This window comes from Gopherus flavomarginatus, chromosome 6 (assembly GCF_025201925.1).
Source record: "Gopherus flavomarginatus isolate rGopFla2 chromosome 6, rGopFla2.mat.asm, whole genome shotgun sequence".
NCBI lineage: Eukaryota > Metazoa > Chordata > Testudines > Testudinidae > Gopherus > Gopherus flavomarginatus.
This window is the reverse complement of record NC_066622.1, coordinates 91447939-91466777: the sequence shown is the minus strand read 5'-3', so window position 1 is coordinate 91466777 and position 18839 is coordinate 91447939. Positions and strand designations below refer to the sequence as shown.

General features: G+C 38.6%; 1 protein-coding gene across 3 annotated transcripts in view; it reads right to left on the bottom strand.

Annotated features, from left to right (window-relative positions):
• The window catches only part of ARID5B (AT-rich interaction domain 5B), a 146126-nt gene that overhangs the window by 16991 nt on the left and 110296 nt on the right, over positions 1-18839 (bottom strand). For 2 of the 3 annotated variants that reach the window (XM_050958289.1, XM_050958291.1), the window contains 2 exons: positions 16608-16660; positions 7257-7354 (listed from right to left, as the gene is read on the bottom strand). In XM_050958289.1, coding sequence (XP_050814246.1) covers positions 7257-7354; positions 16608-16660 — 151 coding nt within the window. The remainder of the gene's footprint in view (positions 1-7256; positions 7355-16607; positions 16661-18839) is intronic. The other variant, XM_050958290.1, reaches the window with a different exon arrangement.

The following is an 18839-nucleotide window of genomic DNA, read 5'->3' as shown; positions in this document are numbered from 1 at the left end:
GAGCTTTGCAGGGGACAGCTTTGCAATGTGCAGCCTTTCCCTCCCCCTTCCCCATGTGCTCAGTCCACAGCAAAGTCGGGTGTAGAAGAGGGGTGGCACTCAGAGGGAGTTGTTTCTGTATAGGGACTGCAGTTGGCCCTCACCCTTGTTTGGGGTGCCCAAGGGATTGAGAGAACAGGTCTTTGTGATCCCTCCTCACCATGCAAGTGACAAAGACAATTTGTCCTTAAGCATTGGAAAAGAATGTCCTACTATCAAAATACATTTACATGTAAACTATGCCTATTGACTTCAGTGCTGGCCAGTAAGTCTCTAAAACTGCAAAACAAGTCTTGAGTAAGTTCTGCAAAAACACAATGTTCTGAGATATTTTGAACGGGCAGCTAAGAATCTGTTTTAATGGTAAACAATTACATTCTTCTGTCATCTGATACTTTATTTTTAAAAAATTTTGTGCGTGTGTGTGTGTGGGGGAACTATGCTTTCTGAATTTTCAATAGTTCCTTTGTTAAAGCATCTGGTACTCACATAATTGAAAAGATGTTTGTTCAGTGGCATGCTTGAGAGTACAGTTATTTAATCTTAATGATAAAGCCCCGAGGACAGAAAATCATAAGTAGAAACCTCTTGTTATTTATCAAAAAAGAAAAAGGACTAAACACACCTAATCTAGCCTCAAATTTAAATTCATGCTTGATGGAAAACTATTGATACAATTCGCAACTTGCAAAGTTTTCTTAGAAGCTATGAACAGTCAGGATAAAAAGCCGGGCGAAAAGCAAAACAAAACAACAAAGCTAGTATGACAAAGAAAAACTGCTGTTTGGCAAGGGGTTTGAGTCAAACAAAGAACTAGCTGTAGTTTACAGAATGACATAACACTTAATTAATTTTTGCCTGAGGATGTTTTCACACTAGTGTAAACCAAAACCTTTTATTAATTACAACTTGTATTAAAGACAACCATAAGCATTTTTATATAGATGTTATAATAGGCTCCTATTTTTCTATCTAGGAGACTGGCTGCTGTTTCTTACAGAACACTGCTGAAATGCCCACACTTTGCAAAGTGATCTAAACTCTTTAAGAAAACCAAACAGTATTTGTGTGGGAATGCTAGACTCTTGCATATTGAATTGCTTTACAGTATCCTTAGAGTAGAAAGTCTTTATAGCTGTTAAAGAAAAACCTTTTAAGGGCTTTATTTTGACCTGGTTTATGTTTTCATAACACAATGATGAGGGGTTTGTTTTTTTGTTTTTTAATTTTATATAAGAGCTGCCATACCGGGTCAGATCATAGTCCATCTTGCCCAGTATCCTCTCTCTGGTAGTGGCCCATAGCCTTTTTGACCACTGCTGCATACTGAGTGGGAGTTTTTGGAGAACTATCCGTGGTGACTCCAAGATCTTTCTTTGGTTGGTAATAGCTAATTTAGAACCCACCATTGTATATGTATGCTGGGGGGAGGAGGGAGAGAGAAACATACATGGAAAAATCAGTAGAATGGGGCTCTCCTACTTAGCTTTTGCAAACTTCTTCTATCACCTAGATTTTTTTGTTGTGCATAAGGATATATACTTAGTATGTGCTGCAGATCTCAGATATTATAGTGCCAAGTACAGTTTTAAAAACCAGATAAACTAACAGACTGTTTCTCAAAGTATGGGACACACCTTCCCTGGTGAGTCAAGAAGAACTACCCAAAGGGGTACGAACAGACCTCTCAGTTGTTCTCCAATGTTTCAGCATTCATTTCTTTAAAAAAGCTGTCACAAACTGTTATGGTTGTGCAGAAAACTTTCCAAATGTGAAGCGACCGTAGCCGATACCTGAGTCTGCAGAAAGTCTGAAACAATGACTCTGAGGTATGAATTGCCCCATTCATTTCAAAGGATGCTAATTCAGATGCCAATGAAATACTTGCAACGTCAACATTGTTAACTATTTCACTGCTCATCAAAGCATGTCAGGCAGAAGTATCATATTACAAATACCAATTGCAGCATTTCCCAAGTTGTATGTGTGAACGCTCTATGTAGAGACTACTCTGGGGAAAACATAAGGGCTGGCAGTCAGAACAAGGCCTTTCCATTTTATTGCTAATATTTTACTTTTCTTTTACCTTTTGTTTTGGGCTTTTAAACATATCACAAAGTGCTTTTCTTGTAACCCTTATGAAAAATCCCTAATGCAACGTCACGAGCATTGTAGAAATGGAGCTTCTTGTTTACCCAGGACAATGAAAGCCGTCAATCGTTCGTTTTGTGCAAAAGCAAAAGAAACCCCAAACCCTACGTGTGAAAACCGCATCTGCGTTATTACTAATATCCTAGAACACACTGTGAAGAATATTGCTTTGAAGAAAAGTAGCCATTTCTGATTGTTGCGTGTACCAATGATCAAAGATACAGATTCTGACAGTGAACTGTGAGAAGTGTAAAGTTGTGTAGGTTGGGGAAGAAAGGCTCAATTTGAACCACATAATGTTAATAACACACTCAGACTGAGCGTCTTTCTGTTATCACCCAAAGTAACTGCATTAACGGATTCAAGAAAAAAAGTAATGACCAAAATAACAACAACTTGTAAGCTCTGTACAGTTCAAGTCATCTACATAGTAACAGCCCCACAATGGGAAAACATTAATGCTTTTTATATTGGTAATCATCATCTGTAACATGAGCAATTAAGAACAATACTAATGGACTATGGCCAAGAGCCTGGTACTAATATTAAAAACTGACAGAGATGAATAGGTTTGGAAGCAAAACTAAGCTGACAAAGATATTTTTATGAAGTGCTTGGGCCTATTTGATTTAAACCAATCAGAGGCAGGTTCAGACCAGTCAGGCCTACAGCGACAATAATGCATTCGTTGGCATTATATGATTCCTGCAAGGCTTTAAATAAAAACATCCATTGATTCTGTTTAGCAACCTGCACTTTCATTATGACACTCATTAATAAACCAAAAGTAGCCTAACTAATACACAAATAACATGTACTGAAACATTGGCAACCTTGCTTTGTTTTAAAATGAAAAAATTTACTGGAAACATGAAGCACATTACATGAAAAATGAATCACTTGATAGTGCATAATAAATCTTTCTTCCTCTTCCAGAAAAACAAAGCAGACAGACTCAGTGTTAAAAGCAAGCTATCTTAGTCATAGTGATTACTATGTGCAATGCTGAGGTAATAGCATTAGAGATCTGTTCATTCCAAGCTGTTGGCTACACACACACACTCAAAGTTCTGTGAGCTGGCATCCATGCATCCTAATTCAGACTAAATTCTGCAGCTGTGACCCCTCATAACTCTGACTTTAGATGAGGTGATATCGTCCCGAATGCCACTGGGTTTCAGGTGATGTTTTGGCCCTCTGCCTATGCATTGTTAGTTTTAAGCACCTACTGAAAGACAACTCTCCTCCTTAGAGTGATCAGAAGATTCAGCTCTTCTCTTTAGAACAGCGGTGGGCAACCTGCGGCCCATCAGGGTAATGTGATTGCAGGCCACGAGACATTTTGCTGATGCCCCCCATATCTCCCGGTAGCCACGATTCACTGTTCCCGGTCAATGGGAGCTGCGGGAATGGGAGCACCATTCCTAGTCAATGGGAGCAGCCCACTGCTTCCTGCAGCTCCCACTGGCCAGGAATGGTGAACCGTAGCCACTGGGAGCTGCGGGGGGCTGTGCCTGCGGATGGTCAACACCAGCAAAATGTCTCATGGGCCACAATCAGATTACCCTGATGGGCTGCAGATTGCTCACCACTGCTCTAGAACCAGTTCAGAACTTTGTGAAACTCCACCCAACAGAAGGGAAGACTTCCTGGGAACACCTGGGAGCAGGCCTCCAGCCTGGGTAGACAGACTCGCGTTAGCACTGCTGTAGTTAGAGTGCTCAAAATAGCAGGGTAATGTCATGACACTGGTGGCAGCTTGGATTAGCCACCTGAGTCCAAGCCCATCCCACTCCCTGGGCCCAAGCTCAGGGCGCTAGCCAGCTCTGCCACCCAAGTCACAACATCTACACTGTTGTGTTTAGTGGACTAGCTTGAGCAGAGCTGGAACAAGTCTGTCCCCCTGGACTGGGAGACATGCTCCCAGCTGCAGTGCAGAAATACCCCTCCTCCTCAGCATCAAGAAGGTGGGGTTATACCAGATCAATGGCGGGGGCAAGTACTATTTCATAGAATCATAGAATATCAAGGTTCGAAGGGACCTCAGGAGGTCATCTAGTCCAACCCCCTGCTCAAAGCAGGACCAATTCCCAACTAAATTAGTTGGGAAGTGATCAGAAGATTCAGCTTTTCACTTTAGAATAGTGGTGGGCAACCTGCGGCCCACCAGGGTAATGTGATTGCGGGCCGCAAGACATTTTGCTGATGCCTCCCATATCTCCCGGTGGCCATGATTCACTGTTCCCGGCCAGTGGGAGCTGTGGGAATGGGAGCACCATTCCCAGTTACCATTCCCAATTTCACTCCACTGCTTACTAATGCTGTCACTCAAAGGTCATTCAAACCAAGCATTTTCAATATTTTTAAGCCAGTGTGTAAACTAGTACTAACTTTTTCATCTTAGGAAAAACTAGTTAAGACAACATGACTGCCAGTGATTTCCAGTATTAAAGAACAGCAAGGCTAAACCAAACAACAGTGGTATCAGAGAAGTCAGGGAATCATGCATTCTGTCTCTAGTAAACAGGAACAGGCCAGCAGATTTCAAAGAGTAGAAAGTAAATTATAAACCTGTACATTTTTCTGCTGAATGTCCCACACAGCCTGAATAGTGGGGTCATTGAATGCTACTTCCAGGCTTAACTCAATTTCCAGTTATCTTTACAGCTCACCTTTAATTTAAAAAGCATACATGTGTCCCGAATCAGAAATTCTGATCTATTTCTGTAGTGCAGCACTAGTTTTAGATTAAATATCATCAGATCACTTTGGCTATAAATGAGCATTACATTTTCAGCTGCTGTAGTCAGACTTACCAACTGAAACAAATCTAGGCAATTTTGTCTTTTTCAAGATTAATACCCTTTTTCTCTGGTGAAAAAAGTAGCTAATACTCTAAAATCCAGAGATTAGCCTGGACCTTCTCTTTTTGAATCAAGATTTGGTAAAGGATAGAATTTCAGTTTCATGCCTGAGGCTAAATGAAGACTAGACTTCAGATTTAATGGTGCCAAATCTGACAAGATTTCAACACCAAATGCCGTCTTTTGATGGCGTGCACATGAACTAGAAAACAGGCCTTTTCTGGCTTCAGGTTTAACCCAGAACCATAATTATAAGAAAGAATTTGAATTCGAGCATTCAAAACCAAGTCATCTGAAATATGAAGGCGTTTGGACCATAGGAGTTCCACTTAAGGCCCATCTCAATGATAAACCAAAAAAAAGTCTTTTCTTCTAATAACAACTCATTGAGATGTCTCAGGGGGAAGAATATTTGTCTTTTGGTAGCCTAGTGAATGCTTGTGAATCCAAGGAGTGTCAGGAATCTAGTTCACTTTGCTATTAGTGCACTGGGTTGGAAATACACAAGGACTGATGTATTTTGCAGCATATCCTCATTGAAGTACTCAAGATGTCACATGAAAAGCATCTCTGTGTATCAAGAGCAGAATATATGGTTTTATATGCAACATAATAAACTACTAACATGAAAGGGGAAGGAAAGAAAGGGGTATTCCTGGCCTCACATTTGTGTCTGGTTCATTCATCTCTCCAAAACTACAGTGGACTCTCTCTTAGCAAGCCTCTCCTTTCCACTTTTACGATTTCATACTAAAGCCCGGTAGGTCTCTATGTCTTCTGGGCCCAGCCAACTGTAATGTTTAAATCTCATGTGCTTCTCGGGATTCCCTGTCAAATAAACAATATGCTATAAAATACATCTGGTGAGGGGAGTCCCAGGCTGCAGGCCCAGACACAACAGAAAGACAAGGAGCCTGTTTAGGTGCAGTAATGGAGAGGCGGAGCCTAATGTCAGTTCTGATTAGCACACAATCTGATCAGTCAATTAAGCATACAAAACATGTGTTCATTCCCCTTTCATATTAGTGGTTTATTATTTTACACATACAGCCCTAGAGTATATTCTTCTCTTGATGCACTGAGATTTACTCATGTGACTTCTTGGGCACTCAGATGAGGTTACACTACAAAGTGTGTCAATCGGAATTTGCCCCTGTGCACTGATAGCCAAGCAAAACATCTTACCCTGTTGATCCTGCCTGTTTGGGTCTGACTCCAGAAAGTTTCTAACTCTTAACTTTTGTGATGGTTATGAAGTAGCTTCTTCATAATAGACCATAGGGCCTTATGTTGGGGGTACTGATGTTGGAGTTTAAGATTAGCAATTCCCCCCATCAGTTATGGTTTGTATCCAGCAGTATGCTGAATATCTAATGCTCTATAGGAAGGTGCAGAACTCACGCTCATATAGCTTAATTGTGCAATGCTTTGCACGGGCAAAAACAAATTCTTTCCTCCTGACCTCCACAGGCAGCCACTTTATAACCTGGAACATGAGGTCAGATTTCCCTTATTTTAACTCAAATACACACACACACTTGAGTAATAGTAACTGTATAAAAAAGAACGTCTTTCAAAAAATTCTAGCTACAGTGTTTTATTTAATGTGTGTTGGCTTCCTAAACCCTGGAAGTTATCATCTACATTGGAAGAACAAGAAATCTGCAATTCTAACCAGCAACACTGGCAGCAGAGAAAAACAAGAGTGTTGGCAGCAGCTTCTGTGCAGGGAGGAGAGAAGAAAGTACCAAGGAATAGAAGTGCAATGCTTTGCATGACCTGCAATATTAACAGCATCCAATAATGCGAGCCACCCCATTATTTTGGATCTTGACAACTCGCCTAATTTGTATTCCTGAAAATTTTTGAATACAAATGGTAGACTATTTAGTTGTCATTTAGTATTTTCTCTTTAATATGTTTTGTTCAATTTTGCAGCTGCTCTACTAGAAATGCTATGGTAAAATATAGGTATGAAGCAAAAAGCAATCAGCTGTGTGTTTTGTTTGTTTTGCCATTGGAGACACACACACTCTGGTTTAAATTACAGTGGATTATAGGACTATATTGTTGAAGGAATATTTACTATGCCTTTAAGAGAGCGCGCTCTCCCTCTCTCTAAAATTCTTTACAAAATGGTTTGAAGGCTCTCCAAATTAATTTTTTCTTTATTAAACAAGCATTTCATATTAGTTATCTTACCTTTCATAATGTCTGCGAGTACATGTAGCAGCACTTGTGCTTCCAGGGTTACCACCTAATTCATCATAAATATGTTTCCATTGTCGACGAGCTGTTATCTGTAAAAATGGCAATGGAAAATTTAATCTTGCATCTTTACAGATTCTATAGCATTTGAGTTCACAAATACATGTGTGGTACTTAGAACAGCATGCAATACAAATACCATAAAATCCCTTGCAGAATGTATAGTGTTCCTATGCTTTTTTAGTAAGATTACATTATATTAATCTGTTTTCTTTTTTCTAAAATGGAGTTTTACTCCTAGTTCATTGTCAAATCACTTGCAATTCAGTCTTGCAATAAAGAATCTCAATCAATATAGGGTCATTACCATCAGAAGTTAGGCAGACAAATCCCGTGGTACATTATGAAAATGAAGCTAGAACTAACCACAAATAATGATTATGTAGTTATTTTAACTGAATTAGAGAAAATAAATCTGTTGCTAAATCCAAATCCACCATGGACTCTCTAAATCCACAAAAGCATAGGCTGTAACTCTATATGTTACGAGCTGTTTATTTTTATCCATTTATGTCAGTAAAATATATAGATCAAATGGTAATGAAATCTTAACTTACTCCAATATTAATATTTGAGCTATGTATTTTATTGGACTAAGTCGATGAAAATAAACAGCTTGTAACATATTGAGCTGCATTCCATGCTTTTGTTTTTTGTACAAAAATTAGGATTCTGCAGAATAACAGATGGAAGACCTGGCAAAAGAATTGTTTCTGAATACCACTTCGTTATTTTATATATTCTGCTATATTTAAAACAGGAAGAAAAACAGGAATAGGACAAACATAATAGATCACTCTCTTCTGCATGCAGCTCAGAAAGAGGGCCAGTGGGAAATTGTGGGGGAATTTTGTCATTTGCTTTGGAATGCTGTGGAGCTTAATATATTCAGACCCAGAGGCTTCTTCAAAGTTACCCACAGAGCTGTCAATAGAGTTCACTTAGGAGCTAAAGGCAGCAATCAGAAGAAAACAAATATCATAACTTGCAATCTGGGGCCTATAATTTTAATCTAAAGAAGAAGAGATTCATATGGTAGTTAAATATTACAGGCTAAACGGTGCCTTCTTCTGCTTTGCATAAAAGGAAAACCCTTCCTTTGCAAACAATATGCTCTGAAAGCAAAAGGATAGCTGGAGATATGTTATTTGTAATGTTATAATTTCTGTGAAGGTTTCTGACATTTATCATTTGTCTAGTTCTCATTAGAAATAACAGTCACCTACTTCTAGCTGCAGGTAAAATTAAAATGCTACAGTACTTTATTCATTAGTAGCTTAAGCTTGTCGCAGAAACTTCTGTGAACGTATTTAATGCATTTATTGGGGTAAATTCAATATTTAGCTGCAATCTTCATCCAACCTTTTTGTTTTACATAAAGAAATGACTGCATTCACTCTTTTCATTTCCTTCTTCCTTAACCCACACAAAGCCTGCACGGAGGAGGGGAATAAGAGGTGATATATCGCAATTAAGGGACAAATTTTGGCTAAGTGGATGATTTAAATAGGAGTCATACCCTCAACTGAGGTCAGTTTGGTCCCAAGTATATTTTGTTCAGATTCTTACATCAACTCACCACCATAGTATCTATTTATCACTACTGTCTGTCATCACCATGTTAAACTCGCAGCTCAAAATGCTGAAGTCATGAGTTTAACCCCATAGTGATGTGAGCATGTGAGCATGAATGGATTCTTCTTCCGCAATTAACTCTTTGTCAAGGGCTTGCTCTTACTTCCAGTGGACTCAACAGGAGTTTTGCCACTGGCTTCAATAAGAGCAGGATCTGACTTGATGGGGCAAATGCTTGGCTCTGATGAAGCTGTTTTCCACCACTTGAGCAGCACAAAACCACCTTAAATCCAGCCAAGCTGCTAGCTCTGGATTCTCCTGCTATAGAGGAATCTCTGGATAGTGTTGCTGGCCCTTTTCTAATTCCCTTAGCATAGGAGTGTGCTGTGAGTGAGTTGGAAGACGGTGATCCCAGGGTACTGCAGTGGCACCATAGAGGTTGTTGCAGGTGGCTGTAAATTAGAGCAGCTGATAGGCCTCCAGCAGCCCAGCGTCTGTCCTGAGCCAAGCACAGCTGAGCTGAATCAAAGGATTGCTGGGGTGTGGGGGGGGCAATGCTTGTTTGGCTGAGAATATTTACACTATTTATAAGTTATATGTTAAAACAGAAAGAGTCAGCAACAAAAAGATTACAGGTTCCATTTTCAAAAATGCCTACATGACTTAGAAGCCCAAGTTCCATTTACAAAAGTGATTTGGGCACTTAGGAGCATAAGTCTCATTGGAAGACAATGGTAATTAGGCTCCTAAATCACTGTCACCTTCGAAAATTTAACCCTAAAACTGAAATGTAACAATTTCTTTAAATTAGTAGAATATGCTTTATAGATTTCTGTCTCATGTATCTAATAAAAATATTATTTACATAATATGTTCATTAAATTATTTATTTCTACTACAAATTCAACCTGCTGTAAGGGTCAGTACACCACTGAAATCAATGGGGTTGGGCCTTCTTATGCCAGGGCTAAATTTAACATGCTGATGTAGTGAACACAGCATGGCACTGAGTACCTTTTGTGCTTGAAAGTCTAGTTTTTATGATTAATACATTTCAAAAAGGCCCAAAAATGTGATTATAATTTCCTTAACCAACCTGAACAAAATACTATATTGTGAAAACTTTACAAAACAGAAGCTATAGCTACTGTCATTCAGGGTAATGATAATTCAAATTTAACAATTCAATAATGAAAATTCAAATTTAACATTAATATTGACCAGGTCAACATCAAAGCTTCCTTTGGTCCTTCTCCTTTAATTGAAGTCACTCGCATCTGTCTTCAGTGATGGACATCCTAATGTAACATGGGAAAGGCGCTGTTTGGTACTGTCGTTATCCAGCTACAATATATTCTACACAATGATTAGTCAAGCTAGGTCAATACAAATAGTGTCCTGACTTGGAAAAAATGTTAAATGTATTCTTGAGTAAGGGCACGTCTACATTACAGCATTAGTTAAAGCGTATTAAACCCATGTGGATGCTCTCATTCTGAAGGGAAGTGGTGGCAGTTTTTGAAGGGGATTCGCGAAAGCTAACTAAGGCTACTGGATGAGAGTGTCCACATGGGGGTTTGATGTGCTTTAACTCGTGCATTAAATTCACATCTTTTGTTAATTTGGCTTAACTTTCCTGAGTGCCATTTGTACAGGCCTACTCTAATGTTGAATGCTTCAAAGGCTGAAACTACCCTGGTGGATGAAATTTCTTGTTGGTCCTTTCTCTATGCTTCTGTCAGTGTTCTTGATAAACCTTGCTCCTAAGGCCAGAATGCTTGGAATCCCAAATCCCTACTGTACACTTCAAGGAAGTTGCATCACATGTCACCCTCACCTTCACCTGCAGTGGCTTTTCTCACCAGTGCTATATTTAGTTCCAAAATGCTTTTCAAAACTCTCCAGACATTTGCTCCATTCTATCATTCCAAGCTAATTTACAACAATGTGGCTCTATTCATTATAATGTGCCTTTACATGTTTAAGTTAAAAAACTAATTTCCAAAATATATTCTGTCTCTCCTCTTTTTGAATGCTTGAGTTCTTTACATAAATGGCCTGATATATGCATGCAAGGTTGTGCGTGTGCAAAGATGTAAGCGTGTCCTGAAAGGTGCTGAGTCTATTGTGTATACCTTCCATGCTGGGCATCTTACAGGACTGAACACACAGAGGGCTACTTTTCAGGCACTTCAGACCAAATCTCCGTGGTAATTGTAGAAAACATTTAGGAAATCCTAGGGCAGTAAAGAAAATGAACTCTTTGCAGTATCCTACCTTCAATACCTACTGTTAGCTACCTAACACAAAGGCAGTATGTTTGAATACATTTACTATGAAACATACTTAAATAATGTTAGTTCTTGTGCTCCATTCCAGGACCTGTAGCTTTTCAAAACTCCATGACATAATTCCTGGCCAACAGAATTTAAAATTAAAAAAGAGATGAGTCTATGCAGATGCGTGAAGTCAGATTCAGATATCATAAGAACAAAGGCAGGTAATGATCAGTTACACATTAAAATGTCAGCCACAGGCTGACAAAATTAAAAGCAACAACCTTATATATATATATAAAGGAGAAGGCTGCTTATAGAAAAGCTTTTAACAGATGCTTCTACTTTAAAACGTTTAAAAAGTCTTTTGCACAATAATCCCCATCACCAGCTATCGCTTTCTCACAAAGTTTAGCACTTGTTTATTTCATGCTGCATACCTAACAATGATTTAATGGCCATGATGCTGACCTCATGTTTGAATGGCACCTTTCCTCCAAGCAGTATCTCAAAGGCCTTTAGATACTGATTTTGCACAAAACATATACATTATATATATCTATATATATCTATATTTATATATCTATATAGATATAGCTTCGCATCCCACTGCTGTATAGGCATCTTTGGGGTGAAAGGTGGCAATGGTTCAATAGCATATAGCAATACTATGCGAACAGTTAGGGCACAGAGTAAAGAAGAGTATCACAGCTAATTCGGAACATAATAATTAATTATGTACTTTGGATTTTAGCCAGAATACCAGTGACTAATGCCTTAGGATCTTGGGTAACATTTTCAGAAGCTCCTAGGCTACTTAGGGTAAGTCTCATTTTCAAAAGCAATTTAGGTGCCTATGTCCCATCTGTATGATAGTACATCCAGCACCACGGTGTCTCCTTTAAATATGCTGATATAATGCTCTAATGCTGACTAAGAGAAAAAGGTGTCACTTCCTGATTCACCAAAAATAGCTCAGTCAACACTTCAATTTCCCTGGAAGTCTCCCATCTAAGAACTGCTCCAGCCTGACCTTGATTAGCTTAGGAAGAGTGACAAGATCCCACTTCAAGGCAGTAGAGCTGCAGTGACATTTAATTCACTAGAAACTGAATAATTTTATCTTTCTCTCAAGGGTGTTGTGAGGCTTTAATTCATTTATGTTTGTAAAGTGCTCTAAGGTCTTAAGGTGAGAAACACTATGCAAAGTACTGTAATACAGTAAAAGCTTTGTTACTGAGCATGTTGAAGGAATGGGGGGTACCTGTTAGTCAAAAATTCTGATTAACTAAGTTATATTTACCAATAAAGGGAGGGAGTTCGGGTGCAAGAGGGGGCTCAGGGGTGGAAGTTGGGTGCAGGAGGGGTTTCGGGGTGCCAGATCCTGGTGGCACTCACCTCAGGTGGCTCCCCGCAAGCAGCAACATGTTCCTCAGATCCTAGGTGGAGCCTCATGCCAGCGCTCGAGGTGAGGGCAGCACACGGAACCACCGTGGCCATTCCCCCACCTAGCAGCAGCAGGGACATGTCGCCACTTCCAGGGAGCAATGTGGAATCAGGTAGGAAGTCTGCCAGCCCCGCTCCAACTGGACTTTTTATGAGATATCAGAAATGCCAGTTTCTAGAGCTTTCCATTTGGTAACATGCCAGATAACACAGCTTTTACTGTATTACTATGGTAGATGTTGATTTCAGCAGCTAACCTAAATGCTTGCTTGAAGGGAAGTGGATCCCCCATGAGTTTCAAAAGAGATGGCTCCATTTTGTGAGGAACTAGCCAAGCCTTTGTTTTTTATTTAGCTTGCACTATGAGCCAGGGAGAGTCATATGGCACTGGTAATTCTGTGACTGTGATATTATAAGAATATTCTGACCCTTCACTACAAATAAGACACTGAGAATCTTTAGCAGAAGCACAAACATAAATGACACATTGGGACTGACAATGATCTGATGATACTAGCAAAATACCTGGTGTTATGCTGGTTTTACAGCAGTGTGAGATCAGAATCAGGCTCAATGGGCTTACACTGATGTTAAGTGAATGTGAGAGCCGAACCACATCAGTTAACTGCAGCCCATTATACTATCTCTGCTTTACCAATAAATGTGTGTAACCACTTTTAAGACTCTTTAAAAGAGTTTGCATGCCGGAATAGGAAGGGTAGGGTGGGGAACATAAAATCTGCCAATTTTAATTATTCCACTGAATGTGAGAATGTAAACTTTACAGCTATTTCAATTAAAAAGTATCTGCACATTCTAGTCAACAGCAGTCAGGCAACTTGCCATTGTAAATGCAAAAGGGTAATTTTAATTACACTCATATTTGCTTTCTGTTTGTAAAATGCATGCTACCTTAAACCACGCCCATGTTCTATAGCTATATATATTTCTAAGTGTTCTTTTCTTTATGACAAGAAAACCCCTATTTCTAGGCAAAAGAAAGTTTCCAGTAGGAGTATTGCTAGCTCTTATTGCCCCCAAACAGAAAGGTGAACAGAAGCTACTTGCAGCACAGAAAGCCATGGAGAATAATTCTTTCATCCAACCTCTACAATCATTTACTCTGAAGGCTCCATTTGGCCTGATTTTCAGAAAGTGTTGAACACTCAGAGCTCCCATTGACTACAGGGAGGGAGCACATGCTTAATACCATTTGGGTCATAGATTTCTTCCTGTGTGTGTGATTGTGCCAAAACTGGAGCTGTAAATGGCTAGCCTGAAATAATCCCACTATCTCAAACTCACACCAGAAGTTTGGGAACATTTAAAGGTGACAAACAAAAATAAACAAATTCAAGTGGACTAATTAATAATCAGAATACAGATTTAATTTAGATCTACTTATACTTTATTTAAGGACAAATTCTGCCACTCTTTAAATTGAATAGGTCCCTGCCATGCAGATAGTTCTATCAGTGCCTATGGAGTTATTTGCATACCAGAATACTCTGAGTGCACATAGGTGGCAAAATCTGGTCCTTAATAAATTACACTATCACTAATTTGCTTGAGATTTTACACTTGGGAGTGAATAGGTCTATCCATGATTCTAGAATAAATATTTCCATCCATCCCATTCTAGCCCCATGGGGCCTTTTTTTATCTCTCATCAATGCACACAATAGCACAATTAATTACACTTTGCTAAATTCCATGGTGATGAGTAAGGGTGTGAATGAGTCAGAAAATGACTGAAAGTGGTTGAAAGGGACAAAATACTCTAACAGTCTCCAATTTAGCATTCAGGATTATGAGTGTACTGTAGACGCTGAGGGTTTGGACAGAGGAAGAGGTGTAGTAGGAAATGCAGCTAAAGCAGCATCCCCCACTACATACCAAATTTAATTTATACCCAAACCATCCTCATCTGTCACAGAGCAAGACAGTTCTTCAGTTCTGCTATAAGAAAGTATAAGTCTCACTGATTTCAAAAAGAGTGGATCAGGCCCACTGGCTTCAATGGGAGTTATTCTAGATTATGCCAGAGCTAAATCAAATATCAGAATATCAAACTGGTGTAAAAATTATATTCATTTTGCACATCCAGTTCCTAACTACCCTACTTTTGTGCTTACACATTTTTTGTGATCAGCACACACCACCGTTTAAGTTTCAGTTGAATAATCCCAATGAGCCTGTTCTCCTGGAAATGAGGAATGCCCCCATCATTTGAAGACATCTATTAATGAAAAAGAACAAGAGGTTTGAGAGAGGGATGTACTGCCACTAATTTATATTGAACAGTGATAGGCCTCATATTTCCCCTCAGACTCTCATTCCCCTTGCCCCTTTCCATTACTGATGATAATCTCACTATTTATTTTACCTGTCACCCAGGCTCACAATCTTGGCATCCTAGTCAATGCCTTCCTTCCGCTCCACACATCAGAATTTCCCCAAATCCTGCCAGTCCACCTTGTTTAACATGCCTAAATCCATCCTTTCCTCTCTCATTCTGGCACTAAAACCCACATTTATGTCTTGCTTATCCTACTGCAAACTCCTCCACACTGGCCTTCCCTGCCGCTAACCTCATTCCCTGCAAATATATCCAAACCACTGCTGTGAAAATTATCTGCCTCCCTGACCTTTCTGAACGTGTCACTCTCATATTCAAATCCCTTCGCTGCCTTCTCTTACGTTCTGGATCAGGTTCAAGTTTTCAGTCCTTACCTTCAGCGCATTTTACAACTTGGTGCAATTACTCATAGCTCATGATTACTGTAGATGTATATCTATGGTAGCTATTTCTGCACACACACACACACACACACACACACACACACACACACACACACACACACACACACACACACACACACACCTGGGTGTATTTAATAAAGATGTTACATGTATATTAATGAAAGGCAGCTAAATCATAAAAGCCAAATCAGACATTTCTATTATGAACACTAGATGCTTGGTTTCACAAAATCTCCACCACACCCACCCCAGTATAGCGATGATATTAATTAATAGAACAATATGCTTTATTGTGTGGAAAGAAAGAGTGTTTATTACATGTTGGCTCAAATCAGTTTGAATTTCTTGATTTTGTGTCTCTTGTCATTTCTCAACAGTACAGACACATCCCAGATTACTTCGTAAACAAAGCAAAAATAATTTCCCCCAACCAACTGCAGCAGGAACTGCACAACTTAATCAGATCATTGTGTGCAAAGAAAATATTTCCAATGACGACATCTTCCTATGCCAATTGGTTTTTATTACAGATGTCATCTCTATGTGCAGTATTAATGCAGCTCTTTCTTCTCATTTCAAGATTTTAATCTTAGTTTGTTGCTCTAATATTTTATTAGTTCAAAATACATGCTCTAAAATCCATGGCCATCAAATTTTCCTGTGAGCTAAAAATAAACTGCTCTTGTCAGATATGGTTAGCTGATAAAAAGTGTCAGAGACTTTTCTGAATTACTCTGATAACTTCCTGTTTATGTGGTACTGACCCTTGTCTAATAAAGGTCTTTTACACTAGCAAAAAGGAGAAGATACAGCAACATACTATCCCTTAATGGCAATACTGATTACTTTTGAAAGCCTTTAATACATTTCCCATATTAGACATGAACAGATGTCAGAGATGTTGCCAAGCGAAATTTCTTTTATGCAATCTTGGCTTGTTGTACAATAATAGCCCTTTCTCAACATGGGAAAAAATTACAGACCCAACTAATTTCCTTGACAGGGAAGAGTTACATATGTTTTCCACTTGTAGTTTTTACGACAAGTTTACAATTTTGCCAAACCTGGAACTAATTGGGACCATTTCCAAAAATGGTCCAATAAACCCACAATGTGTACAGCTATTCTAAAATGCAGTAAATGATTGTTTGCTTTTACATTTTTTTTTCTAACAGGGGAAAGTTAGATTGCACAATTATTCCATTTAAGTTACTTAAACACTTACTGTTTCATATCCTCCCAGTTTTTGAGCAGCTTGAAACATAGTCCAAAGGTTAACTGTTAGAGGGACAATAAGTATTTAGATAAGCATTCCATTAACCAACTTATTTCAAAGAAATGTAAATTAAACAATTATTTTAAAGAAAAATAGAAAAAAATGTTCACAAACCCTGAAAAAGCTTTTGAGAAACAATTTACAAAAGGTATTTACATAATTTGAAGAGTAAATGTTACTCCTAACTATATATTTAAAAAAAATACATGTGAAGGAACAAATTTAGGAGTGAAAATTACATTTAGACAGAGTAATGGAGTTTATTCTACTTTTCTAATAAGAAACACAGTATAATAGCTGCATTTTACAAGTTTCCATAACTCTGACAGTAAAAACTAGCAGAAAGACTATTATTTTTTTAAAACGGTTTGAGTTATCAGTAAGAGCTGCAGCCCACGTGATATAGAGCGACCATTCTCTAAACAACGATATCTTATATCTACTGTAACTCAGATAAGGGCCTCCATAATCAATAAACCGTAGGGCCGTGTGAGAATGCACTAATGGAGGGAGAATGCACAGACATCATATTTGTCCTAGCACATCAGCACACATGTACAATAGACAGCCATAATTTGGTTGCAAGTGCTGGCAAGCCCAAAGGTGGAGACAAGATAGAATTACCACTATATTTATTACTTCAGAGTTGCGGTGGCCCTGCCTTGCCTTTTGTGCACTATCAAGCACTGACAGGACTACATGGTGGTGGAAGTGGTGAGAGGGGACAGAGGGAACACCTTCAATACAGCCTAGCAAGAACCACCCTTCTTTGCACTCCCTCCTGCATAATGCCTCCTTCCACATGACTGCCTCCCCCCCTGTCCCGAGCTGAGCAGGGCCATAATGTGATGTGTTAGTTCTTTTATTTATTTATGTATTTTTAATTGATAGAAGGGTAACTGATGGTGATCCTGTATTAAAGATCTATACAGGATTTCAGCAACACATGGTGACTTCCAGTGGCATTAATACAAATATTTCAAGCCAGAGTCAGCAATAATGCAGCAGATCAAAGAGGACAGAATTTGTTCACTTACAGGGGAAATCTCTGTTGTAGTGTACATACTGGTTCTCCACTCTCACCTATTTATATTGGCAATATTTACACATATCATGTCAGACAAATATAGAGCCAGTCCTGCAAACACTTACACACGTGAGTAAATTTACTCACAGGAGTACATTTACTCATGTGCTTAAGTACTTGCAGGACTAGGCCTATCCACTGTAATAATGTATGTCAAGCAAACCTATGCAGTTCAGCTAAATATTATTGATCCTATCACAGACCTGGGTATTTTGGAAATAATGGCCTTTCTTACCATTTGAACTGACAGTATCTACTGGTTTGGGGCGTGTGGGATAAAAGGAAAATAAAAAGGCACTCTTCCACATAAAATGCTCAGAAAGTCTCATTGAACCCTGAGCTATTTCAAAGCTATTGAGAGCTTTGCTTAGGCCTTGATTTAATCTGAATCAATGCATAATGCAACAAAGCTGTTCATAGTACATTAATTTTACTTCTATTTCAAGCAGCCAAAACATTGTAATCACTCAGAGTTATATAAGTTTATAATGGCTGCTAGAGGTCTGTTGCAATCAGTGCCAATTGCTATTAGGTATGTAAATTGTTATGTAAAACATACAGGTTTGACATTCATCAAAATAACACGTGGTTTTAATCTTTGGAGATAAATTCAAGTAAATAATATTTCAAACCATGGATTTCTTACTTTAAAGTAATTTAAGTACCATTCAGTCTATATATATACACATACTGTATATATAATGTATATGTGTGTGTGTGTGTGTATATATATATATATATATTATATATATATACACACACACACACACACACACGTAGATACACATACACACATTTATATTTAGACACACACACGCACATCCCAGGTATAGCTTTTGTTGTAAACTCTGAAACAGCCCTACTTACTATGCAATATTTATGCAGAATGTAGTTACAACTGCATCTTCTCCACCTACAATTGTTTTACAAATTGTGTCACTAAAAACTGTACATGCCAAAGCAATTCTAAACATTGTATTCTGTATTAAACAGATACAGACTATTTTTATAGTCTCTGAAGTCAGTAATTTATTACCTATAAACAAATTTTTAGGCTTAAAAATATGATCCTTTTTGTGCCTTTCTTGACCTCC